We start from the raw sequence: 26,650 nt of genomic DNA, 5'->3' as shown, positions 1-26,650 counted from the left end.
ACAAGGAACAAAAGAAGTGTTACGTGGGCCATTGTGGACATTCCTCTTCACCGCGCAAGTGTTTCGTTTCCTTCTCGATAGCGCAAAGGAGCTCCCGTAGCGGAGCCCTGCGTATGGTCCACTGATGGAGGACGATTGACGGAGTGCAGGCATAAACTGGGTCGAAAGAGAATGATCGCTCCTAGATAACACTTTCCGGGTGAAGCTGAGACCAAATCCATAAATGTCATTCGCTATTACCATGCTACAGGGAAGTGTTTGGCGTTGTTAAGAGTGAAAGCCTTTGCCAAACAGAGCCAAATCATCTTAAGTGTCGCAGTACCCATCAGCGGCATTGGCAAGGCTCGTGAATCAATAAGGAGTTCATAATGTCGCTACTTGCACCCATTATCTGCGACAATGGGACCGGATTCTCCAAAATTGGGTAACTATTACAACCTCTGCCATGATAGCACGACGACGTCTTGACATCCTCCACTCAGCTTCGCAGGCAATTCCGATCCGTCCTTGTAAGTGCACCGTTCTTACCCCGGTCGCAGCCGATCTCAATTATCTTGTAACTATAACCATCCTCCGTTTCCTCGTGAAGTGTCTTCCCAACAGCGATCGCGACTCGCGGCGGACCCACTGCGCAGTCCGCACGCGGAGGCCCTCCTATCCCTGCTAAACCCGGCAACCTCGCCTCAAAACGCGGTATTGAAGACCTTGACTTCTTTATCGGCGACGAGGCGCTCGCGAACTCCAAGACGCCTGGTTATGGCGTGCACTATCCGATTCGACACGGGATGATTGAGAATTGGGATCATATGGAGAGGTATTGGGAACAGACGATCTTCAAGTATCTGCGTGCTGAACCCGAGGATCACTATTTCCTCTTGGTTAGTCACCTTTATTTTTGAAGTGTATTGATGATGACGAGGTTTTGTCATGTAACTGATAATTGGAACAGACCGAACCTCCGCTCAACCCACCCGAGAACAGAGAACAGACCGCAGAGATATTCTTCGAGTCCTTTAACATCAAGGGTCTTTACATCGCCGTTCAAGCCGTACTTGCACTTGCCGCTTCATGGTCGTCGAATCGCGTGACGGACCGCACACTGACAGGCACGGTCATTGATTCTGGTGACGGTGTTACGCATGTTATACCCTGTGCGGAGGGCTACGTAATCGGAAGCGCGATAAAACATATCCCAATCGCCGGTCGCGATATCACGCAGTTCGTCCTCAATCTCATGCGAGAGCGGGGTGAAATGACAACTGTCCCACCTGAGGACCAATTGAAGGTCGCATCTAAAGTCAAGGAAGATTACAGCTATGTCTGCCAGGATATAGTGAAGGAATTTAGGAAGTACGATGTGGAGCCATACAAGTACTTTGAGAGATATGATGGAGAATCCAGCGTGACGAGAAGGGTAAGCGTCCTTCTGCTCTCCCTTTTTGTGTTGGTGCACAGTTCATGTTGTCACAGAAATACGCTCTCGATATCGGCTATGAACGGTTCCTTGCACCGGAGATCTTCTTCAATCCCGAAATCTACTCGTCCGATTTCTTGACACCTCTACCGGAAATTGTCGACGATGTCATACAGTCTTCTCCCATAGATGTACGCCGTGGTCTGTACAAGGTAAGTCCGGAACGTGGCACCTCTGATACCCGCTTACGTGTCTTGATCAAATAGAACATCGTATTGTCCGGCGGGTCCACCATGTTCCAGCACTTTGGGCAACGTTTGAAACGGGATTTGAGGCAACTTGTAGATCGCCGGCTTGAGGCCAGTGTGATTTCCAGCCGCAGTACCCAAAAAGTCTGTGATGTAATGTCTCACCCACCCCCAGCCACATTCTGACCTGCCTATTTAGTCTTCAGGCGTAGAGGTCGAAGTGATCTCGCATAAGCGTCAGCGGTAAGGATCATTGTTCTTTCATTCCTCTGGAATTACCGAGACTGAACTTGAATGCAAGGTATGCTGTATGGTTCGGTGGTTCACTTTTGGCTTCGCTGGTGAGAGCCCTTGTTTTACTTCTGGTTTAAACAGCCGTGACTGTGACCCACTCATGCCATATTTTGCTTAGCCTGAATTCTACAACTTCTGTCACACCAAAGCACAATACGATGAAATAGGACCCAGCATTTGTCGACGATACCAGATCTTTGGCAGTGCGACCTAGAAGCGTTTCGCATGCTGATGATGATAGATCAGTGACGAAGTTTTTGAAATAACCACGTGTATGTAGAGTGGAATGGAGTTAGGTTTACAGAAAACGTGTAATGGTGTATCGCAGTGCCACTTTTTGTTTTCTTTTTCGAAACACGACTTGGTGGCTGTACGGCGGGGGTAGACCGCGGCTGACATTGCCTCCTGTATACCTGACGTATGCAGACCCGTCATCGTCCGTGCACGGCCCATCCGCACTCGAAAGATACAATATGGGCGAGAAGCTGTTCGGTACGGGATGACCAGTTGAGGCGAAGGATTCGTGGGTGCTCCGTGCTCTGTACGTCCCGCTAGTGCCGTGCCGCCTTCCTGTACATATTTGAAAGCCAGCAGTGGGTCTAGGTGAGTTTCCAAGGCCAAAAAGAATGTGAAAAATGCACCCCACAAGTCCGTAGAGAGAGTATGGCCCCATATGTACCTTACTATGTCAGTTGTCGCAATGCCAATTACCGTCTCGCAACTAGAGACGACTCAATATAATTTATCTGCTTACACAGACTATCAGCGCAGTGGATACAGAGGATGGAGATCACATGTATACGACACGTTCCCGGCGGGACCGGGGGTGTGGCCCAGTCTGACTTCCCGACACCACTGGACTCGCGTCTAAGTCAACCGGGCAAATACTAAATTTTGTATTGTGAGGAGCTTCAACATCAACGTGTCCGTCTTACCCGGGTTATGCGATGCTAGGCGGTAGGAGCTGGGCGAGCAGTCAGGTCTACAGGAAAGAGATTAATGAGATCCCGAGGGTTTCAGGGGTGCCAGAGTCAGCATTGGGAATACGATGGGTAGGTGCTGGGAAGGTGCCCACTGATGGTTCCGGTCAAGTAGGAGGGGAATTAGCAAATGGTAAGAGAGTGATAGCCAATCGATCCATCGTTGTAGCTGGAACGTTTGTGCCAACCATCAAGTATTGGACACACCGGCTTATTAAATATCTACACGGTTCGCAGTGGAAAAAAAAAACGAGATTTTCATATGAAAAAGCTTTTGTGTATGCGAATATTCAGCTAGCTCACACTCAGATAGCTGGGATGGCATTGGAAAGGTACAGTTGGATTTGACATTTTCCTATCAGCACTCACGATGAATTTGATAATCGTTTAGTGTGGGTAGTTAGACGTTCCACTAGGCAGTTATGTCGCGATGAGATTTGTTTCGGTCGCGAATGGACCTCGTGTGCAATAGACGATGGCGGTCGACTGCGGTCGTAGATGCCCTGTGTAGATTAGTTGGCAGCTCGGCGATAAAATTATATTCCTCATGGGAAAAGGTGAAGTGATAACCGAACGCCACCTGATGTGATAACAACGTTCCTCCTTAACATGGGACTCTGTCCTTTTCATCTTGCCTCGTGGAATCAATACGACCCCACTTTGGGAGGTGAGGGTTCTATTAAGAGCCAGTAAAGTCGAGTTCAACTATCTACTTCCCGAGGCCAATTAGAATAATTAGTTTGTTGACGGTAGTTCTCAAAGGAAAAAGTGAGCAAACCATATTTCCAAGCTGTAACAGACTTGCAAGTCAGCAAGGCTCCGAATGCCTGCAGATGGACAATGAGTGACACTACGGGAAGGCCATGTTGATAGTGAAATATGTTTTGAAATGCTTCAAAAAGAAAAATTCAGTGATGAATGGCGATTATGAAGGCACACCGGGTCACAGTACGATAAGGACCTTTGTTCGTGAAGGGAGACGCCACACCTGATACCGGGAACGATGTCTATCTGTCTACCGGTGGTGACTGTCAAGCCCAATGGGACCCAACCAATTACTTGAGAAAGAACAAAGAAACTGCAGTGACCTGTGGGAGTCCTGGGACATATGAAAAGTGAGGGGAAGGTCTTGAGGAGAACTTGTCGCAAGAGCGTTGTCATTATTCCGCGAGAGTGTAACGGGAATTCTCTTAAAACACAGAAACGAAAGGCTCCTAGGTACTAGCCGTGTGTCCAAGACGTGCCTCTGGATTAAAAGTGAATTTGAACGGACAATTACTCACCTAAAGTGCGGGCACTTCTACATGACGAACATGATAGGTGAATAGTTTTCGCTGTGGCGGCAACTATTTACACACGAATTGAAAACGCTACCTTCCAAGTGGCTGACCCGAGCGCGATAAGCCGCATATCTGGGATTGTATCAGGGCACGAGGGTGCGAAAGGGGAAGTGCGTAGTATGCAGGTGACGGCGTCACGCCGCAAGGAGAGAAAACATATGATTAGGTGGTGAAACTAGGTGCATTTGGTCGTCTACCAGCATCCGGAAGACGGTCCTAAGGGTAGCCATCGAAATGTATCCGGCTTGAAGGCTCCGATGAGGACCCGGGTCAGACGAACATGAGGTCTGAACCAGTGTATTGCACTGCCCAAGAAATAAACGTTTTTGCCTTGATGTTGAGAAGAAGGTGAACTTCGAAAATTCGAAAAGAGTTGAAGATGACGTGACTTGGTATTGCGATGATGAGCCACGCTGCAGCCTGCAAGATGCTTCCGTCCTACACCGCCACGCGATCATGAATGGCCACGTGACCACGGACGCATGGGCGACGAGGCGGGCACACAGCCAGCCTGTAAAGGTACTGCACCGCAGGACACACACCGACGTCAGCTCGGTATCCCGATTAGCGCTGGTGCTACGTTATCTGCTGGGGACAGGGCATAAAAAGGCAAAGATCGCAGTCCGGATACTCACTACGGTCCCCCGCAAAGCTCACTCAAGGCGCCTTCCTTCCGGTGACACCAGAACGCACTACTCTTCTCTCCCAAACCCTCATATGGCATCTTATTCGCGGCAGGACAGAGTCACGGCCGAGGGTTGGTCGCAACCTCATTTTAATTCTGCGCTTCAGCTGGAAGAGGAGTGCACTTATCTGTTGCAGTCTCAGCCAGCCTCTCGGGACATGATCCCGTTGCTATCGGCGCCCTCTCAGAGACCTTACAATGGCACTCTACCACATACCGCCGGACATCCATCTTATTCTCAACATCAGATGATGAAACCCTCTACCTCTGCCTTCGCGCAGCCAATACCTTCCACTTTCAATCCCAGATCTCAATACTACGCTGTGGGATGCGGCTTCCTCGACCTTTGGGTCTTCACCTGCCCAAACGCAATCATCTCCCACATTCTCTCGAGGCAGTCCTGCCACTGATCAATCGCCATATCGACCTCAGTATCCTGCCGATTTCAACTCATCTAACCTCCCTCATGGCAATGCATCTATGCATCCTCCAGTCACCGTGAACGAATCAACCCCGACGTACATGCCTCCTGGCCCTATGCAGTTCCCACTTTCGCAGCCACTCCCGCATCGTCAGTCCGACTTGCGGGCTCGTTTGTTTGGGGCCAAAGGCACAACTCAACCAAGCAAACGGCCAAGACCAGCAGATGACGATGATGATGGTGCCGATTCCTCTAATGAACATGAGAACTCTGCCAAACAAAAGCCGTAAGTATTTTTGGTAATCGACGCATCACGTAACTCACAGACGTCGGATGCATTAGGAATAGTGCGTGCAGCCGCTGCAGGGGCTTGAAGGTAATTTGCAAGCAAGCCTGGAGCTCCGGTGTTTACAATTGCTTTCTTAGGTCCGATGTGAATTTGTTGGAGATAACGACGTGACTTGCAAGCGTTGCGCGCAAGCCAATATGGAATGTGTCATACCGGACCGAAAACCTCGTCGCCGTCCTCCGTGCGTGTAACAGTTTTCCAATCGTGTCGTAGGTTGATTACGACGGTTGTATAGTAAACGAGAGGTATTGCTCAAGCAAATTCGCGAACAAGCTTCCCAAATTGTAGAACTTATGGCAAAACTGGAGCGATCAAATCAATCCGCAGGTAATTCTCAAGCGGTGGTCAGCCCTTCGCAGTCACAATCACCTCCTGCTACGGCAATAGACACCAATGCGGTGGACGTCGTACCGAAACAAGAAGTACAAGACTGGATTTCAAAGGCTAGAGAATCATTGCGGACTTTTGGTGGGCTGATACCTGCTCCTAGCCCTACTATTATACATCGAGGCAATGGCCACGCTTCCACCGATGGCGAAGATGACGAAGATTTTCCAAACGATTCCGAATATGACACCGCGGAAGACGATTGGCCTAAAGATGGGGGGTCACCCGCACACTCCATCAAAAAGAAGGATGTATCTGCTCCACAACTCATCCCTAATGAAGAAGCCCCTTACGGCCTTATGGCTCGTATGTCGATCAAGGCAGGTGCTAGACAGAAGAGCGCGGAACCCGAGTCTTCCGATGCAGTGGGAGTTGCGAATGCAGATTTCTTCAGGCCTAGTCCGTTTTTCCTGTTCTCACGCCGATGTTATGAGTTGACAATAATACCGTAGGCCCTGGCCCAGACCCTATACGTACAAGTGAACTTTCCCATAACGTGCGACTTCCTCACATCCTGGCCCGCGGCATTATTACAGTGCACGATGCGGACGCATTTTTTGATACGTGAGTTCCATTGCACACATGACTATATTCTCGCTTAGCGTTATTTCAGATACTTTCAGAAGATGAACCCGTCCGTATCATTACTAGACCGTTACCTTCATACCCCTCAGTATGTCGCCATGCACAGTCCCTTCCTCTTCACTGTCGGTAGGGAACCTCAATGATTGCCTAGTTGCGGAAGTGACTGACAGTAATGTAGTGTGTGCGACTGCGTCACGATTCGACACGAAGAGACCAGAGCTTTATGGACAATTGATGCAGTATGCTCAACTTGCAGCTGGCACGGCACTCATATCAGGCCCGAAAAATGAGGAGATGTGTGCTGCGTACATGATCATGCAGTTATACCCGGTGCCTTCGAAACATTGGGAAGAAGATCGGGGATGGATATATCTTGGCGTTGCCATCCGGTAGGTTTGCTTACGGGCCTACGGTTTGCAACAGACTAAACACCCGAAATAGAATTGCTCAGGACATACACCTGAATCGCCCCGTGACTACAAAACCCCTTAACGAACATCACGCACGTCGTCTCCTCAGTCGTACACGGATCTGGTTGAATTGTTTTAACTTGGATCGGTCCACGGGTACTCAGTATGGCAAGCGGGCGATCATCCCGAATTCGGACTACGTCGCTCGACACTGTGATATGTGGTGGCAATCGTCGCCGTATAATCTCAGGGGATTTGATGTCCAAACATGCATATATAACATGGAGCTGAGGTTAATGGCGGATTTCATGGCGAAGATATATAGTGACCCAACCCATCCAATGGGATTGAACAAGGTAGGCAGTTGTCGTTCGTCCCACTCACCCATATCTGCATTACGGATCACAAACTCACAAAACAACTCATCTCTACCAGAGCGCAAATTTCACGCAGATCGCAAGCGAGACAGACGACAAACTTCGTCATTTCGGAGAGGAATGGTTTCCGCTCTTGGATGAATTCGATAGGGAGAGCTCGGAGTCGTGGTTCCGATCTCAGTTGCTCAAGATGGCTTTTGCATACCAGCGGCTGGTGGCACTCTCAGCTGGACTTAGATACGCGAAGGAAGAAGAGATAGGCGAGAATTCGTTCTTATTGAGGGTGAGTCTGTCTTGGATTTGTGGATGTGCTTTTGAAATGACGGTTTTTCGCGTGGTGTTGTGTGACCTGGGCATGGGGGTAGTGCTTGGAAGCCGCGTCGGATGTAGTCAATGCATTTGTGCGCCGATTGTTTGTTACTTCCGAGCAAAGTAAGTGTCAGGTCTTCTGTCTTTCAGACACTCAAGCCGACCTATCATTCGCGTGAACAGAAGTCTATCTCCGACATGCACCTGAAGGACAATTCGTATTTGTGACGTTCGCAGGAGCTTTCCTCATTAAGGTAAGCGTGGCTTCCGAACTCATCTTCTGGGCCTTAAGCTGTTTTTTTCTTTTTACTATTAGCTTCTCCAACCCAAGTACGCACATTATTTCCCTGCGGGAAGACGGAAGGATATACGCGTTCTTGTGCAAGAAGCTGTGGATCTGCTTCGTTCCCCCGAGGTGGCTATTCGATGAAAGACATGCACCGATGTTGTACTCCCGGTTCCTGGCTGGATTGTTGACGAACATGGCTGTGGATGCACCCTCTGGAGCTGGAGACGGCAACAGTGTCAATACTTCGACGAGCGGTGCAACTCTTACCAAGAGGCCCAGCACGAAGGCAAGAGGAAAAGTGAAGGACGGCAATGACTACATCCCTGCCTCAGGGAACTGGTGCCATGGGATCAAGTCCGAACCTGAGCTTTGGCTTGGCTTCGAGTTCGAGTCCGGGGTACACCTCGAGCGTGGGGCCTGTCCCTTCATCGGCAACCACAACAACAAGCGGCCCGACCACTTCTCCGGGGAGCTCGCGATTCTCTGAGTCGCCTTCCCCGTCGTCTCAATCGCCCTCATCGGCCTTGCGCAACACCGCGCACCAACAGCAGCTCTATCCATATCAAAACACGGCGTTGACATCAATGCTGTTTGAAGGAAGTCAAAACCCGGGTGGTGAAGGTGGGATCAGCTCGTCAGATTTCTTCCAAAGCCCGATGCCCATCGACGCGGAGATGTTGCAATCGATGCAGTTCGTGACCAATCCGGAATGGCAGGTGCCAGGTGAGCTTCGCTCGTGTGGATGACCCCCGGTATGCGTTTGCTGACGACTACCACTTTGCGCTCCATTTTTTCCTCTTCTGTACCGCATCAATCCCCTCCTTGAACGTGGAACAGGGTTCAACTGGATGATGAACCAATATGATAGCAATGGATACTCGGCGAATGACTACGCGTTGTTCGAATCACAGCAATTTTGATCAGTCCAGTACTGAGATGGAAAAAGAAAAGGTCTTTCTACTTTTCATTCCAATATAATTCTTCTCGAGTGTTGTCCTTGGGCGGGCCACCATCGGCTGTCCCAACTGGTGATCTTTTCTACACTGATGCTTTGCCGCAGCACTCGTTGTGTATGTATGGTTATTTCCGTCTTCTCATGGCTTTCGATGTTGTCATAATGTTTGTTGATTTGTCTGTCTCAAATATACGCTCTCGTCCCTGTGTATTGCAGGCTACCCACACAGGGAAGAATTAATACATATGTATACTTATGTATGAGGAATAGGGTTGAACACTTTTATTTAAGGCTCTCAGGTGTTCTCGCTCAGCGCAACCTAGGGGGAGTGGGTACCTGCGGGAATGAAATAGTTCTGACTAGACAAGTGGTTAGTGTTGGCTGAACCTTTACGAGCGGGCTGCTGCAGTACTGTTCTGAACGCAACCTGCCCATACATACTTCAAGTTATGGGTCCCGTGGGAAACTATGTGATGAAGTGCTGTTCTCAACTTCAAGCAGCACTGTCGTAGGATCTCGCCTGTTGATCGCTTCTCCTCAGAAGACAGTAATTGGTGTGGACCCTTCAACCCCCTCCTATCCGAAGGTCGGAACAGGTTGAACTCTTCGAGATATTCCCACCTTCAGAGCACTACCAAATAACACCTCAGGCAGTTCAAGCATGTCACAGGATCTGACGACTTCACGGTCAATTACATCATTCAGAGAAGGTATGTGTCCATGCTGTTCGTCGCGGTCGAAACGAATCGTTCTCTCGTCAACCCATCCACCCGAGCTTGAGCCTGCATCTTCTGTCAAATCGCACCTGGTTCCATTCCTGTGTCAGAGCTTATTGGCATCAGCTCCTTCGGAATCTAATACTGTGTTTACACTTTCACCCCTAAGACTCGAGCCTTCAAGCCACACCTCATTCCGGCGGATATCTGCTTCCTCGACGACGTCGCGCCGCAGACAGACAGCCTTTTGATATCCTGAATGATGAAGGAGAAGTAAAGCTGAAGGATGTGGTTGCATCTGCCAAGGCCGTGGGGGCGAATTTGTAGGTCTTCTAAGAATAAGAGTCAGGCGAGTCAAAATTGTGGAGAAGTTCATGATGCCTTGGATTACCAAATATACTCCCCCTCCCCGTCGCAGCGCCAACCTCAATCAAGTGGGCTGTGCATATTCCCCGATAGGCTGCCAGGTATCTGATCTCTCTCCCAGTGACATGGCATGCCAGCTGCGAAGGGGACGAGGTGGCCTCTGTCTGGGCTCACCGCCATGCCACGCGCCGCGGTGACACACAACTTTTCCATGTGATACTGGGCGGTCCGCGAAGGTCATGGTGCGTCATCAAGCGTGGCCCTCGCCATCCTCGACGTCAACAACAGCTGGAATCGGACCAGGACGCAGAGGCGGCCGTTTGACCTGTGGCGCCACCGCCAATGGCAGTTACCGCGTGTTCGCGAGTCGTGAGCATCAACGCTGCCACCTGATTGGCCTCCCCACGTGTCGCGAGAACTGTAGGCCCACTGACTCGATCCCCCATAATCCCCATGCCAGTTGCCTAGCACTAACATATCCGCAGTTGATCCTTTTCCGTATGCCGTGCTCTGGTTTTTGTCTGTCCATTTTCACTTGTTGCCATTTACATTTACACCTGTCACCGACACATCCATCGCAATGTTAACATCCACATCACTTGTTAAGCCCGGTCCCCGCGGTCCTGATAGTCCGATATTCTACGTATTATAACTACTCGAGAGGACAGGGTCATGACTGGGGTGTGAGTTAGTACGTGAGTACTTGAGTTGGCTATCCTGCAGCTGGTCTTCCTCAAAACGCAGCAGTTTGCAACGTGTCTACAGCATTTCAGCGCCTACTGCAACTTCAAGCCCTTTCCTCAACGTCAACGCTATCCAGAAAAGTCTGAACGACATACATACTGATTTCTCAATGGCTCGTCGCATCTTTAGATCCAGAAAGCAGTCTGGCTCTGCATCCAATTCTGTTTCTGTAAGAAGTTCATTTGCCTGCAGGCAATTGTAGTTACTCATTCATCAAGAAACAGTCAGAAGGTGGTGTAGCCTCGAACGCTGCAACTTCGGGCAGTGTCTCCCGGATGTCGCTTTCAAGGATGAGGCGCATCTTTCGCCAGTCGAACGAAGGCCCCATCGCAGCACAGACTGCTGAACACGGGCGCCGGTGGGGGTGCTCAGGAGCAACCAGAACAAACCCAAGTGGCCCCAACTCAGGATGTGTGTGATCTACCTCATCTCATTATTGCGATGACCTTGAGTAACAACTGTGTTCGATAGATTCAAAGGCCAACCCACGGCTCGGAAACAGGGCCCATGACTGCTGCGCATGCTGTCGATACTATAGTCGGGCCATTAGGCAACGCCAGCGAAGGTGCTGTTGATCCCGCCAGTGGCGCCAGTACCGCGCTTGATCCGGTCTCGGCATTGGTAGGCAGTGAAGTCGACGCTGCTCAACAGGCCCTGGATTGCATGACGCCCATCTCAGGCACTGGCCAATTAGCCATGGAGCTTGTCGCACAGGCCGACGCTGCGGCTACCAGCATCCAAAACTTCAGTAACACATACCTCCAGCCTCTCAAAGCCTTTAATTCCGTCGTTACTAGTATCGCCAATGTACGCTCATTGCCCTACATCTAATCACGAGTTCTGATATAAGGGTGCAGGTTCACCCCTATGCCTAGATTGCACTGGGAATCTTAACCGCCTGCTGCTCAGGTACGTGTTTACGCGCGGCTGTATGTGCTGCGTGCCTCACGCGTCCCTCTGTAGTCACTTCTCAATCAAGTTAACCTGGACAGAGATGTGTCCGACATCCTGGATACAGTTAAAACAGTCTATGGATTTCTTCTGGAAGACGATACCATTCGAAAAATTGATAGTATGAAGGAAACTTTGGGGAAGATTGCACAGGTGATTAGCGATGCGGTCCGATTTGTGAAGGGTTACTCGGAGACGAAAAATTTCTGTACGTTGGTTGCACCTTTTATCGCAAGCCTGATTCGAATTCTTCTCAGGGAAGAGACTAGGAAAGAACATAATTTCGGAGACGCAGACCACGACCGATGGTTACGTCAAGTTGCTGAACTTCCTTGATGCAACAGCACCGGGACCTTGCGATCCGGGATATTCATATCAACGTGCACCACGTACTTGAAGGTCTGAAGCGCGCGCGCGGTGAACTGGACCTCGTACGCGGGGATCTGGGTCTCGTACGTGGGGATCTGAGAGAGATGAATCTGGAAGGCATGGCCTATGCAGGAGGTGCGGGTGTCAATAAGATGAAGAGCTGCCTAGATGGCACCAGAACTGAGATCCTCACGGAGATCGTCAGTTGGATCCACAACAGCAATGAAGATGCTCCACGAATTTTCTGGCTGTATGGGCAGGCCGGCAGAGGGAAGTCTGCCATCGCGCACACCATTTCCTTGTGGCTCAAGGATACCGGAGGGTTCGGGTCGTGCTTTTGCTTCGCCCGTGATAGGCAGGCTGAGCATCGCGAGGAAAAGATATTTACCACCATTGCACGTGATCTGGCGGACCGCGACCGTGCATTCCGGCGAGCACTGGCTGACATACTTGCGGAGGACCATTCCCTCAAGACTACATCTGACGTTACGCTACAGTGGGAGAAGCTGATTTTGGAGCCGTTGTCGAAGGCGTCGAGTACTATCATTGGAAGCATGGTCGTGGTGATCGACGCGCTGGACGAGAGTGGTGCGGAACCCTCACGGCGCTACATCTTGTCTATGCTTGGATCACTGGCGAATGATCTCCCTCCCAACCTTCGCGTCTTCATAACATCCCGTCCATTGCCGGACATTGAACATATATTGAGAGCTGCTCGACATGTGAAGGCAACATCCTTGGACGACGTTTTTGCAGGGTGGACAGAACGCGATATCCGTCTATATGTTTCCGAACAACTTGGACGCCTTCCAGAAATCAGGGACACCGAAGTTCAGAGGGTTTCCCAAAAGGCAGACTGCCTTTTTGAATGGGCCCGTCTGGCCTGCGATTTCATCAAGTCAAACCAAGCCGGGACAACTGTGCGGGAACGCTATGATGAGGTGATTACTCTCGAGTCCGAAGAGGGAAGAACGCTCTTGGATGCCACTTACTCGACAGTCCTGAAGAACGCTATCCCCGATTCTACGAAAGCTCGTCAACGATATCGCTCAGTGATGGGTCAAGTTGTAATGACACTTGAACCTCTACCTATGGGGGCGTTGAATCACATCCGCAAACAGTTCCCAAACGAACAGGATCGCTATGATGTTGTTGTTATCCTCGAGTTCATGTCCCCGGTGCTTGGGGGCATTACAGATGGCTCCTCTCCTGTCCGACCCCTCCATGCATCCTTTTACGACTTCCTAACTGACCATTCACGGAGTGGGGCCTACTTCATTGACACCTCTTGCCCATATACCCTAGCTGTTGCCACCTTGCGAATCCTGCGTGATGACCTTCGGTTCAACATTTGTGGACTGGAAAGTTCCTACTTGAGCAATGCAGAGGCCTTTACCAGGGAGAATTAGCGAGAACATTCCACCTTATCTATCCTACTCTTGTCAATTCTGGTCCCAACATCTGCAGAAGGACTAGATTTGACTCGGTGCTTACACAGCTGGTAAAGGACCTTGTGGGAAGTGAAAAAGCTTCTGTTTTGGCTCGAGACTATGAGCCTGCTGGGTGGAGTTGGAAATACTGCAGCAGCACTTATCTCTGCCAAAACATGGTTCTTGGCTGAGTTTGTCATAGTTCTTTGCATTTCATGTTGTCTGACTTTACATTGAAGAACCAAGATGACATTGAGAATACCTCAGGATTGGTAGAAGATGGAATCAGATTTGTTCAGAGCTCCAGTGGTGCAATTGCCCACAGTGCACCACATCTGTATGTCTCTGGCACTGGCCTTTATTCCTAGGAAGACATCACTGTCAATGATGCTCAGGACCAATTTTTCTTCCCTTCCTGGAGTTGTAGGAGGTTCAGAACACTGGTCAGCCACTCAACTGCTTGGCTTGGAGGGGCATACAAATAAAGTCATGTCAGTTGCATTCTCTCCTGATGGCAAGAGGATTGTGTCAGGCTCACAGGACAAGACTGTGAGGGTTTGGGATGCTGCAAGAGGTGTGGAGGGTGATAGCCATCTTGAGGGGCATACCAATGCAGTTGATTCGGTTTCATCCCCTCCTGATGACAGGAGGATTGTTTCAGGCTTGTTGGATGAGCAGTTGATGTTTTCTATGTCCAATTTGAGCATTGAACCTCAAGTTCTATCTGACAAACCAGATGGTAAGCATAACACACTTTTGATGTATTATGGTTTTATAAACACAATTTCAGTGACCAGGTCATGTCACATTTGCTTTTCACCTGTCCCTTCACATGCACTTTGTGATAGTGAACATCTTATTGATGGGCTCCTCCAGGGAGATGGCCTTACATGGGTTGAACCAGTTAAGCTTCACCATGATGGTTGGATCAAAGGCCCCTAGGGTGAATTACTGCTTTGGATACCTGTAGGATTGAGGTCTCCATGGTACACAATGAGGACCAAAGTGGTCATACCCAGAGGTTGTTGCATAGAGTTGAACTTGAGCCAATGGTTCATGGGTATCAGTGGCATAAATTTACAGGCCAATTGCAAAGGTGGCCATTTAACTGTAGTCTGCATGGCAGCATTCCATCATACACACCTGTCCTGTACTAGGTTGCACTCTACTTTTTGTCTGTTTCCACTTGCTGCTGTTTACATTTCTCACCAATGCATCCAATACACACCACATCTCTATATGCAACTACTCGAGGGAACAAGTGACATTGATGCAGCTTGGAGTCTCCAGTGAAGCCGTATGCCACAGTTGCTGCACAAATCACGTTGCACCACAACTCAGCTCAGATGTTTACTTTCTGGGAAGGGATTGCATAGTTGAGGCATAATGAAATTTATTACAGGCAAACATTACACGCGGTCTAGCAAATGAACAACCCGTCTTCCCTTTACAGTGGGTGTTCGCGGAGTCGGTGTGCGGTGACTACAGTTTGGCATTCTTCGGCATCGCTCTTATTGCCTGTCGCACACCAAGATCGGCCAAGACGTCTTCGGCTACGAAGCACTATTTGTAAATCATAAATAGTATGATGCAGCGAGATTCCTTACCTCCTCCGAGAAGGGAATCAAACGTGACAGTCCGGTAGTACTGTGCGGTTGTCAACACTACATTAGGAGGAATTCAGGCAGGGACCACCTACACGCTCGACAAATTTGCCCATGCCTGTTTTGGTGATACCACGGCCACCAAACACTTGAACGGCATCTCGAGCGGTATCTTGTGCACACCGCGTGCTGTAGCTCTTCAAAAATGCTATCGGACTATCTCATATGTCAATGCATTACTAGGGACAAACAGTCAGAGATACAACTTACCCGGCCAACTTCTGAGATTGTTGTTTGTATGTCTGACCAATTGTCGATCAATATCAAGCAATCATGGCACACGAAGTGATGAGTCGACGACTGACCATATGCGTCATTTGATACGTGATGCTCTCTAGCCAGCTCTGCATGCTCTCGGTCCGTGCGATCATCGCTGCAATCTTAGCGCGGATGACCGGCTGTGAGATGAGTGGCTTTCCAAATGCCTTCCGTTGCGTCGCCCACCTGTACAACTAGTTCAACATGGTGCTAGGTATGCCGAGTCTGATATATACACACTTCAGACATTCTTCAATCATCATGCGCTGAGCACTTGTTGAGCTGCAGCAAACGGACCAACGCTCGTGGTTGAAGTTGCTGGAATCGAGAAGTCCCGTCAATTGCGCATTACTTGTAATATTTCAATGCAATTTCACCTAAGGATAACGAAGCTACCACCACCAACTTCTCCTAGGGTGTTGCTAGTCGGTACCCGGACGTTGTCAAACGTGATGTATGCCGTTCCCGCGGAAGTGGAGTAACTTGTCTTGATTTGGCGCGTCTCGATGCCAGGTCCACGCTCGACCAATATGACGGTAAGCCCATCCTTAAAAAAAGCAGGTCAAAGACAGCCACGCAATAAACGAACAGCACACACATCGGTTCTGCATGCCACCGTGAAGCTAACAAATGATCAAGCAGCGCTCAAAGCAGCCTACGAATTTACTCACTAATCAGCGAACCTGGCAACAGAGACTTACGTGAGCTGCGCAGCACCAAAAGGGCGGAAATCGGCACTAACGTGCCATTGGTAATCCACTTCTTTGTTCCGTTGATGATCCACTCCTTGCCATCTTCACTTAAGACAGCTGTCGTCTGAAGTCCCATGACGTCGCTCCCGGCCACTGCCTCGGAAACGGCGAGGCAGATGAACTTCTTCCCAGCCAGGATATCTGGTACGATGCGAGCCTGAAGCTCTGGAGAGCCGAAGTTGAGTACGGGGGGCAGACCGATGACATTCCCGCTGAGCATGCCTGAAAATAGAGCAGTTAGTTCAGAACGAGCACCATAACCGGCGACTCACCATCACCGTAACCTCGTGCACTGCATCTCACAAGCTCCTGTGTGATGATCAACTGTAACGTAGCCAATGAGTATAAATGGATAATGTCTTATGTCACAGCTATTGATCCTGACCCCATGGAAATAATCAAACTATGTCCAAATTCAATCACGTCAGAGCTCAAAATGCGAACAGAGATGTACAACCAACCTCTTCTGGCTTGACGATACCACCCATCAATACACGGCCCTTGAGGTGTTTTCCAGGACCAAGTCGCATTGCATGCAAGTTCATGTCTCTGACAACAAACCGTTATCCGACATCGGTTTCGGACCAGAGTCGACTTACGCCATTTTGTCAAAGACAACCTGACTTGGTCGCTTGCCGTCTTCCTCCCGGAGCTTTCAGTAGTATACGTAAGAGCGTAGAGCAGATTGAAACCGAAACCTCATACCTGAGCATCGGGATACACGACTTCATCTACGAACAGCCTGACAGCCTTTTGGAACTGTCGATGATTCTGGAGGGTTGGGATTAACGGCGATAATCTAGTCCAGCTAAGCTCCACACGTACATCTGAGTAGTACGGACTGTGATATCCTGGAGAAAGCCAAGTGGGTTCGGCATAAGGTACTTGACTCAGTTCACCAATCTTGCGACCGAATATGACACTCTTCTGCGCTTTGATTGTGCCGATCTGGAGGCGTTTGTACTGCGGACGCTCCAACACCTCATGTCGGTGAAGCCCATAGAAAGCGTCTGTGGCAACCTTCCCGGCTGATGGCGAGCATGAATATGGTACCAGTGGCATGCTATGTCCTAGCCGACAACTCACCGACTCCTTTATCAATCAGCACAGCTATACCGCCAGGGTGGAGGTCCTTGAACTGCGTCAGGTCGTACACCTTCGAGTCGATGACGACCCACTACTCAATTGTCAGATATTTTCTCGCAAAGTCACCGCAGTAATAAAACCACGTACCAGATCGCCGGGTTTATTATGCTATAGAGGTTGAGAACGATGACCTCATACTAGTACGACGGGGACACTCACCTGCGCAACCTCTTCGAGGGTAAACTCCTTGAGCTCTCTTGCAGCCATAGTTTCAGCTACAGAACTTGAATAAAATTCGTTGGTAAGATGTGATTTGGCGCTTGATGCATCGTTGCGAGGACGCTATTTAAACAACTGCAGGCGTCCTCGTAAGACACCTTCGCCGGCGTCATAAGCCTGTGTCGTCACGTGACCTCGCCCACGTCCTTAGATTGCGGAGTTGCCTTATTCGGATTGACTGTGTTACATAATTCGCTGGTTACATTTTTGCTAGTGAAAAAGTGTAGTCCAACGGAAGAGGAACGACACCTCCTGCGGGTCGCGCGCGAAATCAGCATACTCATTAACGGAAAACCGCTCCTTCACATTCTCCGACTGGCTGCTGCAATGTCAGTGGTTTCCTCAATGTCGGCAAGAACGATGCGGCGCCAATCTCCCGCTTACCATCAGATGTCCTTGATATCATTTTTGACGAGCGTCGTCGTGTGCTTCTCCGGTGGACAGGTTTCCGTAGTCCTCTTCCCATCGAGGTGCAACTATCGCACGTATGTCGAAGATAGCGTCAAGTGGCTTTGAACACTCCCTCTCTATGGAACACTCTACGGATCCTGATCCTTCACAGGGAAAGCGCTATCAGAACCTACTTACATCGCCGCTGTCCTTTCAGCGTCCATTTGGGACCCCAAATATCAGATGGCAGCATTATGGATGTCATCACTTCCGAGTTAATGCCATGCATTGACCGGTTCCGCGAGTTAATCTTGGACGCCAAGGACCGTCAAGAACTTCGCGCGTTGCTTTCTCACCTCGTAACCACGGTCGCTCCCTCTCTTCAGCAGCCAAAGATAACCAGTAATGGCCTTGTGCATGGTCAGGGGATCTTATCCCTCCATAGAAATATTCAAACAAGGCGTTCCACTGCTTTCGGATGCACGCCTCAGTGCTCTTCCCATCACCTTACCTCCGGCTGCGGTTTCAACACTCCACTTTGGACCGTTTCCTGGACCTGGAATACCCCTTTCTCGGAGTCATTCGCTCAACATAATTACCCCTGTCGCTTCCTCGCTCACCGTGGTCTATTTGAAGGGATTCCTAAATGGCTTCCAGAAGAACCCGGAATGCGTTCTTCCTGTTCATATGGTGCCTTGACTTCGACCCTAGTGAACTAGTTGGAGAGGTGGCATGAATGGGAATGGATGAATACTTCAAAGATTTACCAGCGTGATTCCCATCGCAGTTGCATCACACATTTAGCAAAGCTCTGCGCCATTCTTTAGGGAGACCTGAGTTAGCATCCTGTGCGACATGAGCGATGAGATCAAGCATTGCATTGACATGTTGATTGAGTACTGCGTCGAGTGCAATTTCTACGAACTTGAATTCGCCTAGTGTGCGAAAGAGGGACCAGGGTGTTTCATCGACCTGTGATGTAGACTACTTAATACGAGCATGGAACTCTTCGTAAGACTGACAGAATGGTGGTTGATCGCTTCTCGGATGAAACCTGGTCTTGAATTCAGGAACTTCCGCCACACTATATAGAGCGAGTAGGAAGCGTCTGCACATCTCAAGGAATTGCTAGCAGTTCATAAATGCATCGAGGCGAAGACATACCTGGAGATTGGGGCATGTCGCTGTCAATGAGTTCATTGTAATTCGGCTTCATAGCCATCTCGACTCCAACCAGACGCAGTTTAGTTTGTCTTACAACATAATTACAAGTTGGACTGATCAGATTCATCAACGTCAAACATTCCTGTTGCCATGCGGCGAGTTTCGGGCTCTCGGCCCTGCGAGTTGAGTTCTGGTACTCCCAATGCAGACCAACATACATACCTCTTCGTTTCTCTTCGTACTGACGTCTGAAAGTTCTTTGAGCTTCCTACGACTTGCTTCGTGCTGCTTAAAACCAGTTGTCTGAAATTTCCTGTAACAGTGTGGGCACCAATGGAGAACCTTGTTGTCCCGTTGAGCATTTTGACGGGGGTGGGTGTTGTGGGAGCGTGCCAGGAGAGGACCTTGCAGGGTGTCTTACCTTCTGGTCACACGGCTGAGACTCATCTCAATATTAATACTGCGCTGCAGCTGGAAGAGGAGTGTACTTGTCTGTTGCAGTCTCAGCCAGCCTCTCAGAACACAGTCCCGTTACTATCGGCATCTTCTCAGAGACCCTACAATGGCATTCTGTCACGTATTCTCAATATCAGACGATGCAGCCCTCTATCAGCTTCTGCCTTCGCACGGCAAATACCTTCCACTTTCAACCCAGATCTCAATACTACGCTATGGGGTACGGCTTCCTCGACCTTTGGGTCTTCACCCGTCCAAACTTAATCACCTCCCACATTCTCTCGAGACAGCCCTACCACTGATCAATTCCCTTATCGACCTCAGTATCCTGCCGATTTCAACTCATCTAACCTTCCTCAGTCCAACGCACCCACGCATCCTCCAGCCACCGTGAACGAATCAACCTGGGCCTATGCAGTTCTCACTTTCGCAGCCACTTCCGCACCGTCAATCCGACTTGCGGGCTCGTTTGTACGGGGCCAAAGGTACAGCTCAGCCACGCAAACGACCAATACCAGCAGATGACGGTGCCGATTCCTCTAACGAACATGAAAACGCTACCAAACAAAAACCGTACGTGTTTTTGGTAATCGACGCATCACATATCTCACAGACGTCGGAGGCATTAGGGATAGTGCATACAGTCGCGGCAGGGGCTTGAAGGCAACTTGCAAGCAAGCCTGGAGCTCTCGGCATCTACAATTCCTCTCTTAGCTTCGATGTGGATCTGTTGGAGATACGACGTGAATTGCAAGCGTTGCGCGCAAGCCAATATGGAATGTGTCATACCGGACCGAAAACCTCGTCGCCGTCCTCCGGGCGTGTAACAGTTTCCCAATCGTGTCGAGGTTGATGACGACGGTTGTATAGTAAACGAGAGGTATTACTGAAGCAAATTCGCGAACAAGCTTCCCAAATTGTAGAACTTATGGCAAAACTGGAGCGATCAAATCAATCCGCAGGCACTTCTCAAGCCGTGGTCAGCCCTTCAGAGTCACAATCACCTCCTTCTACGGCAATAGACACCAATGCGGTGGACGTCGTACCGAAACAAGAAGTACAGGACTGGATTTCAAAGGCTAGAGAATCATTGCGGACTTTTGGTGGGCTGATACCTGCTCCTAGCCCTACTATTATACATCGAGGAAATGGCCACGCTTCCACCGATGGCGAAGATGACGAAGATTTTCCAAACGATTCCGAATATGACACCGCGGAAGACGATTGGCCTAAAGATGGGGGGTCACCCGCACACTCCACCAAAAAGAAGGATGCATCTGCTCCACAACTCATCCCTAATGATGAAGCTCCTTACGGCCTTATGGCTTGTATGTCGATCAAGGCAGGTGCTAGACGGAGGAACGCGGAACCCGAGTCTTCCGATGCAGTGGGAGTTACGAATGCAGATTTCTTCAGGCCTAGTCCGTTTTTCCTGTTCTCACGCCGATGTTATGAGTTGACAATAACACCATAGGCCCTGACCCAGACCTATATGTACAAGTGAACTTTCCCATAACGTGCACCTTTCTCATATCCCGGCCTGCAGTATTATTACAGTGCACATGCGGACGCATTTTTCGATACGTGAGTTCCATTGCGAGCATGACTATATCCTCGCTTAACGTCATTCCAGATACTTTCAGAAGATGAACCCATCCGTATCATTACTAGACCGTTACCTTCATACCCCTCAGTATGTCACCATGCGCAGTCCCTTCCTCTTCACCGTCGGTAGGGGACCTCAATGATTGCCTAGTTGCGGAAGTGACTGACAGTAATGTAGTGTGTGCGACTGCGTCACGAAGAGACCAGAGCTTTATGGACAATTGATGCAGTATGCTCAACTTGCAGCTGGCACGGCACTCATATCAGGCCCGAAAAATGAGGAGATCTGTTCTGCGTACCTGCTCGTGCAGTTATATCCGGTGCCTCCGAAACATTGGGAAGAAGATCGGGGATGGATATATCTTGGCGTTGCCATCTGGTAGGTTTGCTTACAGGTCTACGGTTTGCAACAAACTAAACATCCGAAGTAGGATCGCGCAAGACATCAATCTCAACTGCCCCATGACTGCGAAGCCCCTCAACCAGCATCACACACGTCGTCTCCTCAGCCGTACACAAATCTGGTTGAATTGTTTCAACTTGGATCGGTCCACGGGTACCCAGTATGGCAAGCGGGCGATCATCCCAAATTCGGACTACGTCGCTCGACACTGTGATATGTGGTGGCAATTGTCGCCCTATGATCTCAGTGGATTTGATATCCAAACATGCATATATAACATGGAGCTGAGGTTAATGGCGGTTTTCATGGCGAAGATATATAGCGACCGGGTTCTTCAACACCCTCCTCTCTGAAGGTGGGAATAGGTCGAATTCTTCGAGATTCCCACCTACAGAGTACTACCAAATAACACTTCAGGTACTATAAGCGTGCCAAAGGATGTGAAGACTTCACTGCACGCTACATTATTCACAGAAGGTGTGTTCATGTTATTCGCTGCAATCGAAACGAATCGTTCTCTGGTCGACCTCTCCGCCCGAGCCCGAGCTGATGGCATCCATCAAATCGCATCCGGCATCATCCCCATGTCAAAACTTATTGACATCAGCTCCTTCGGAACCCAGTTCTATGTTTACACCTTCAGCACTAAGACTCGAGCGGTTGAGCCGCACCTCATTTCGGCGGATGCCCCAACTGTTGCGCTGCAGGACAGACGGGGCTTTTGATATCTTGATTTACGGAGGAGACGTGAAGCTGAAGGAGGTGGTTGCAGCTGTGAAGGCCATGGGGGCAAATTTGTAGGTCTTATACGAATAAGAGTCAGACAACTGGGAATCGCGTAGAAGTTCATGATGCCTTGGATTACCGAATATGCTCCCCCTCCCCGTCACAGCGCCAACCTCAATCACAATCATTGGCGACCACCAGCAAATGGTTTGCAGTTCCAAACATATCAGCCAGGTTCCCAGGCGGGACAAGGACACCAAGGGAGGTCCAGAAGGACATCGTTCGCCACTGGATCGAGGGTGATCCACATCTCGGATAGAATTTTAAGAGACTAGTCCCCAATCTGATCTCCGTGGGTGCAACCGGCCGCTAAAAGTCAACCATTATACGCGAGGTGTCATTCCCAGACCAGCAAGTGGGCTTGTGCGTATTCCCCGATAGGCTGCCGGGTATTTGATCTCTCTCCCAGTAATATGGCATGCCAGTTACGAAGGGGACGAGGTGTCCTCCGTCTCGGCTCACCACCATGCCATCCGCCGCGCTGACACCCAGCTTTTCCATGTGATACAGGCGGTCCGTGAAGGCCATAGTGCAGTAGCGTGGCCCTTGCTGTCCTTGACGTCAGCAGAAACCGGAATCGGAACAAGACGCAGAGGCGGCCGTTTGACCTGTAGCGCCGCCGTTAATGGCGGTATGCTCGCGAGTCGTGAGTATCGACGCTGCCACCTGACTGGCCTCCCCACTTGTGGCGAGATCTGTGGGCCCATTGACTCGATCCCCATACCAGTTGTCTAGCACCAGCATATCTGCAGTTGATCCTTTCCTATTTACGTCTGTCACCAACACATCCATCGCAATATTACATAATATTCACATCACTTGTTGAATCCCCATGGTCCTATTAGTCCGATAATCTACACCACCGTTATAACTACTCGAGAGGACAGGATCGTGATTTGTGTGAGTTAGTGAGTACTTGAGTTGGCCATGGTGCAGCTGGTTGTTGTGTCAATAATGTCAATAATGGCACAGCAATTCACAACCTGTCTACAGTGTTTCCATGCTTACTGTGACTTCATGTGCTTTCCTGTCATATTCATCTACAGTATATGCTGGAGGAGCACAAGCAGCACCTCCAGATAGTGTTTAAACACTGTGCCAGGCTGACTTCTTCCTTGAGAGGGAGAAGTGTGACTTATACACCAAGAAACTTGACTGCCTTGGGCACATACATCAGGAAAATAACACTTTACTATTTTTGACTTTTTGTGACTAATGTGACTTTTTGGGAAGGAATCTACTATCATTACCCATGTCCTGCAGGCATGGCTGCACTTTTCTTGCTGATTTTGGTCTTGTTCAAACCACCTAATTCATAGCTTTCAGTAGATACCACATACATTCAAATTGATGGAGGTTCCAAAGAGATTTTTCTCTCAGACAGTGTGCATCACACCAATGGCTCAATATCTCTGAATTTTCAGACATTGTCTAGTCTTCCTGGCTTAGATATATCATCACTTAGTTGTCTCAATAGATTCTGTTCTCTTTTCATTCTTCAAAATGCTGTATATGGTCAAAAAAAAGTACAGATAGTAGGTTCCTTCCCAAAAAGTCACAAATAGTCACAATAGTCACAAAAAAATCAAAAAAAGTCACAGAAAGGTCAAAAATAGTAAAGTGTTAATTTCCTGATGTAATTGATGCCAAGGGCATGCATGCAGACAGAGAGAAAATGTCTCAAATTAGGAACTGGAGATTACCTAAGTTGCTCAATGAGGTTCAATGGTTCATTGGCCTCATAGAATACCTGGCACAATTTATGCCAGATATTTCAGCATACATGACACCACTGACTGGGATACAAAGGAATGGACATCCATTCCTGTGGAGGGAAATCCATGACTGATGCTTCCAGATGATAAAAGATCTGGCATGTAAGTACCCAGTGCTACAGCCAATCAATGTGCAAAAAGAAGAGCCCATATGGCTCATCTGTGATGCATCACTCTATGGAGTGGGTGCACTGTATGGACAAGGGCCCAAGTGGAAGACCTTCCATCCAGCAGGCTTCATGTTAAAAAAGTTGAGTGACCCCCAACAAAATTACAGAACCTTTGAGTGTCATGACCATGACATCAGCATAAGCCCCTAACACCTACTCCACCCTCTTCTGACATGTTCCCACACTTCTCTGCCCTCTTCCAACATGTTCCTGCACTCCTCTGACCCTCCTGACACATCTCCACACCTCTCTGAGGTGCCATGTCTACATTCTGACCACCTCTGCCCACCTGTGCCTCCTCTGAGGCCTTGGTTGGCTCAGTGGAATGTTGGACTTGCAACCTTGCATTCTAGATAGGGTTCTGTCCTTGTGTTGGTTTTTCTCCATTCTTCTGCTCCATTGGTATTTACCCTCTCTCCCTTGTCATAGTAGTTCCCTTGTCTCAGTCAAGGTCCCCATCATCCCTATCCTCTATCCCTTGTGTCAGAGGGACTGCTAACCTGTTATACATTTATTGGTTTGCATTCTACACTGCACCACCCTTGACCTACATCATATATAAGGCCACATAGTACTCTGATGTAATCAGTATGAATATTGAATAAAGTTCCCACTTCTGACTCCTTCTGAGTTCCCTCTGGAGTTTCATCTCCACTCTTCTGAGTCTGCTCTACCTCTGAAATATGAGGGCTGAGCTCATGCAAGGGGGCAGCACACTAGCTGAACCCAATGCCCTCTCATCTGACCTCTGACCTCCAACTCCAACACCTGTCTCTGAAACTTCCCTCCACACTCCTCTGCTCCTTGTTCATTGCATATCTTGCCACCCAGTGGTTAGATTCACTTCAGACTTTGACCACTGTACTCCACAGCCCAACCTGCTCCTACTCCACCCTAAGAGGAAGTCAGGGGTGTTGTGTGACTTTGACAGTATATTTGTACTCTTACTTGTGTGAGCTCTCTCACTTCCCCTACCACACACACTATGCCTCCCATGACATGTCTCTGACAACAGGATGCTACCAAGGCCCTTGCTACAGCCTTGGAAAACCCCTGATGTCTCCCTTTGGTTGTTGGGCCCTTCCAGAGCTTCTCCAGGGGGCACTCCAACTCTGACCCTGCACCAGACAGTGCCTCATGTGCTACACCCTCTGTCTGTCAGCAGTCTGCCCTCCACTCTCTGCCACCTCCTGTCATCATTCACCCTGGTGGAGATGGACCAGGTGACCCCAACAATGACCCCAACAATCCTGACTACCATCCTGGTGATGGGCCAGATGATGAGGATGATCCCAACAACCTCGCAGATCCCCTTGATGACCTGGTCCTTGCTCTGACCCAGGCCATCCATGCTCTAGCCCACTCTAACCAGTGCTCCAGAGACTCCACTCTGCGAACCAAAGTCTGCAAGCCAGATACCTTTGATGGGTTTGACCATAAAAAACTCCATGAGTTCTTGGTCCAGTGTGAGCTCAATTTCCAGGACTGCCCTCAGGCATTCTGCTCTGACCAAGCCAAGGTCACATATGCACAGTCCTACCTTAAGGGCATGGCATTGGCCTGGTTTGAACCAGACCTCCTCAATCTGGATGATTAGCTTAATTGTCTGCTGTGGATGGATGACCACTGTAAGTTCCTCCATGAGCTCACTACCAATTTCAGCTCTCATGATACTGCTGCTGATGCCATCCAGCATCTGGAAAACCTGACTATGAAGGACTCTTCATGCATTGTGAAGTACTTAGTGGAGTTCAGCCACTGGGCTTCTCAGGTAAAAGACTATGGTGAAGGCACACTCTGCCACTGCTTCTACTCAGGTCTCCCTGACTGCATCAAGAATGAAGTGTCCTGTGTTGGCAAGTCTGCCACCCTTCATGCACTCCATGGTTGGCCCAGACAGTAGATGCACATTACTTGGAGCACAAGTCAGAAGTCTCCCACTCTTCCAAGCCTCCTCCTGCTGAAAGAACTCTGCTCTGCACCTCTGACTCCAAGCTGAAACCCTCCACATCATCCTCTGCCCCTAAATCTGGCTCTAAAAAGGCTGAAGCACCAAAGTCCAACATCAACCATCTCCTCAGAAGGGATGGAAAGCTCACAGCAGCTGAGTAGCTCTGCTGCCTTACTGGTGGGCTGTGCCTCTTCTGTGGTGAACATGGCCACTCTGCCAAGGATTGCCCAGAGTTGACTTCCTGCACTGCCAAGGCCCATGCTGCTAAGGCTGCCGCTCTGGCTGCTCTGCC

At 49.5% G+C, this 26,650-nt stretch overlaps 6 protein-coding genes across 6 annotated transcripts; 4 read left to right on the top strand and 2 right to left on the bottom strand.

Moving 5' to 3' along the window:
* The first annotated feature begins 305 nt into the window (after window positions 1-305).
* On the top strand, window positions 306-2,390 carry F5J12DRAFT_857411 (actin actin-like protein). The gene is made up of 9 exons (XM_051746736.1): window positions 306-424; window positions 483-509; window positions 590-878; window positions 950-1,414; window positions 1,471-1,626; window positions 1,681-1,806; window positions 1,862-1,905; window positions 1,964-2,003; window positions 2,075-2,390. Exons 1-9 carry the CDS (start codon window positions 369-371, stop codon window positions 2,168-2,170), a joined length of 1,299 nt encoding a protein of 432 aa, XP_051596095.1. The 5' UTR covers window positions 306-368; the 3' UTR covers window positions 2,171-2,390.
* A 2,399-nt stretch (window positions 2,391-4,789) lies between these two features.
* Window positions 4,790-9,495, top strand: F5J12DRAFT_857405 (uncharacterized protein). The gene is made up of 16 exons (XM_051746735.1): window positions 4,790-5,127; window positions 5,243-5,668; window positions 5,725-5,758; window positions 5,809-5,912; window positions 5,967-6,517; window positions 6,571-6,682; window positions 6,732-6,829; window positions 6,882-7,092; window positions 7,145-7,469; window positions 7,549-7,773; window positions 7,856-7,922; window positions 7,983-8,053; window positions 8,116-8,129; window positions 8,215-8,386; window positions 8,421-8,811; window positions 8,926-9,495. The coding sequence occupies exons 1-16, from the start codon at window positions 4,994-4,996 to the stop codon at window positions 9,006-9,008; spliced, it is 3,018 nt and encodes a 1,005-aa protein (XP_051596094.1). The 5' UTR covers window positions 4,790-4,993; the 3' UTR covers window positions 9,009-9,495.
* Window positions 9,496-14,978: 5,483 nt separating this feature from the next.
* Window positions 14,979-17,843, bottom strand: F5J12DRAFT_857382 (acyl-CoA dehydrogenase/oxidase). The gene is made up of 19 exons (XM_051746734.1): window positions 17,599-17,843; window positions 17,527-17,547; window positions 17,380-17,470; window positions 17,119-17,321; window positions 16,999-17,064; window positions 16,893-16,945; window positions 16,755-16,842; window positions 16,679-16,696; window positions 16,566-16,617; window positions 16,284-16,515; window positions 16,213-16,224; window positions 16,140-16,164; window positions 15,919-16,088; window positions 15,782-15,859; window positions 15,589-15,727; window positions 15,494-15,525; window positions 15,319-15,439; window positions 15,227-15,266; window positions 14,979-15,172 (listed from the first exon to the last, which is right to left on the bottom strand). Exons 1-19 carry the CDS (start codon window positions 17,644-17,646, stop codon window positions 15,102-15,104), a joined length of 1,560 nt encoding a protein of 519 aa, XP_051596093.1. The 5' UTR covers window positions 17,647-17,843; the 3' UTR covers window positions 14,979-15,101.
* A 131-nt stretch (window positions 17,844-17,974) lies between these two features.
* On the top strand, window positions 17,975-18,803 carry F5J12DRAFT_416941 (uncharacterized protein). Its single transcript, XM_051739319.1, has one exon. The coding sequence runs from the start codon at window positions 18,303-18,305 to the stop codon at window positions 18,765-18,767; it is 465 nt and encodes a 154-aa protein (XP_051596092.1). The 5' UTR covers window positions 17,975-18,302; the 3' UTR covers window positions 18,768-18,803.
* F5J12DRAFT_417028 (uncharacterized protein) lies at window positions 18,804-19,627 on the bottom strand. The gene is made up of 5 exons (XM_051739320.1): window positions 19,555-19,627; window positions 19,435-19,497; window positions 19,213-19,388; window positions 19,071-19,156; window positions 18,804-19,020 (listed from the first exon to the last, which is right to left on the bottom strand). The coding sequence occupies exons 1-5, from the start codon at window positions 19,572-19,574 to the stop codon at window positions 18,841-18,843; spliced, it is 525 nt and encodes a 174-aa protein (XP_051596091.1). The 5' UTR covers window positions 19,575-19,627; the 3' UTR covers window positions 18,804-18,840.
* Window positions 19,628-21,497: 1,870 nt separating this feature from the next.
* On the top strand, window positions 21,498-22,029 carry F5J12DRAFT_726414 (uncharacterized protein; the record flags this gene model as incomplete). The annotated part of the gene is made up of 2 exons (XM_051741722.1): window positions 21,498-21,652; window positions 21,702-22,029. The coding sequence occupies 2 exons, from the start codon at window positions 21,498-21,500 to the stop codon at window positions 22,027-22,029; spliced, it is 483 nt and encodes a 160-aa protein (XP_051596090.1).
* Window positions 22,030-26,650: the final 4,621 nt, after the last annotated feature.

The sequence above is a fragment of the Pisolithus orientalis genome (assembly GCF_024613125.1).
Source record: "Pisolithus orientalis strain OTSU chromosome Unknown F5J12scaffold_43, whole genome shotgun sequence".
Lineage (NCBI taxonomy): Eukaryota > Fungi > Basidiomycota > Agaricomycetes > Boletales > Pisolithaceae > Pisolithus > Pisolithus orientalis.
The sequence above is the reverse complement of the archived record's forward strand: the minus strand, read 5'-3'. Positions and strand labels throughout refer to the sequence as shown.

Bases quoted from the DNA above. Each gene is read 5' to 3' on its own strand.
- F5J12DRAFT_857382 (XM_051746734.1), bottom strand. From the start codon at position 17,646: ATGGCTGCAAGAGAGCTCAAGGAGTTTACCCTCGAAGAGGTTGCGCAG. The intron at 16,843-16,892 runs GTAAGTCGACTC...GTTTGTTGTCAG, and splicing joins GTTGTCTTTGACAAAATGGC to AGACATGAACTTGCATGCAA. The intron at 15,267-15,318 runs GTAGGTGGTCCC...ACAACCGCACAG, and splicing joins TGGGCAAATTTGTCGAGCGT to TACTACCGGACTGTCACGTT.
- F5J12DRAFT_417028 (XM_051739320.1), bottom strand. From the start codon at position 19,574: ATGCTCAACGGGACAACAAG. The intron at 19,498-19,554 runs GTTCTCCATTGG...GGTTTTAAGCAG, and splicing joins ATGCTCAACGGGACAACAAG to CACGAAGCAAGTCGTAGGAA. The intron at 19,157-19,212 runs GTATGTCTTCGC...TGAGATGTGCAG, and splicing joins CGACATGCCCCAATCTCCAG to ACGCTTCCTACTCGCTCTAT.
- F5J12DRAFT_857405 (XM_051746735.1), top strand. From the start codon at position 4,994: ATGGCATCTTATTCGCGGCAGGACAGAGTCACGGCCGAGGGTTGGTCG. The intron at 7,470-7,548 runs GTAGGCAGTTGT...CATCTCTACCAG, and splicing joins ATCCAATGGGATTGAACAAG to AGCGCAAATTTCACGCAGAT. The intron at 7,923-7,982 runs GTAAGTGTCAGG...TCGCGTGAACAG, and splicing joins GTTTGTTACTTCCGAGCAAA to AAGTCTATCTCCGACATGCA.
- F5J12DRAFT_857411 (XM_051746736.1), top strand. From the start codon at position 369: ATGTCGCTACTTGCACCCATTATCTGCGACAATGGGACCGGATTCTCC. The intron at 1,906-1,963 runs GTAAGGATCATT...CTTGAATGCAAG, and splicing joins ATCTCGCATAAGCGTCAGCG to GTATGCTGTATGGTTCGGTG. The intron at 2,004-2,074 runs GTGAGAGCCCTT...TATTTTGCTTAG, and splicing joins GTTCACTTTTGGCTTCGCTG to CCTGAATTCTACAACTTCTG.
- F5J12DRAFT_416941 (XM_051739319.1), top strand. From the start codon at position 18,303: ATGGATGTCATCACTTCCGAGTTAATGCCATGCATTGACCGGTTCCGC.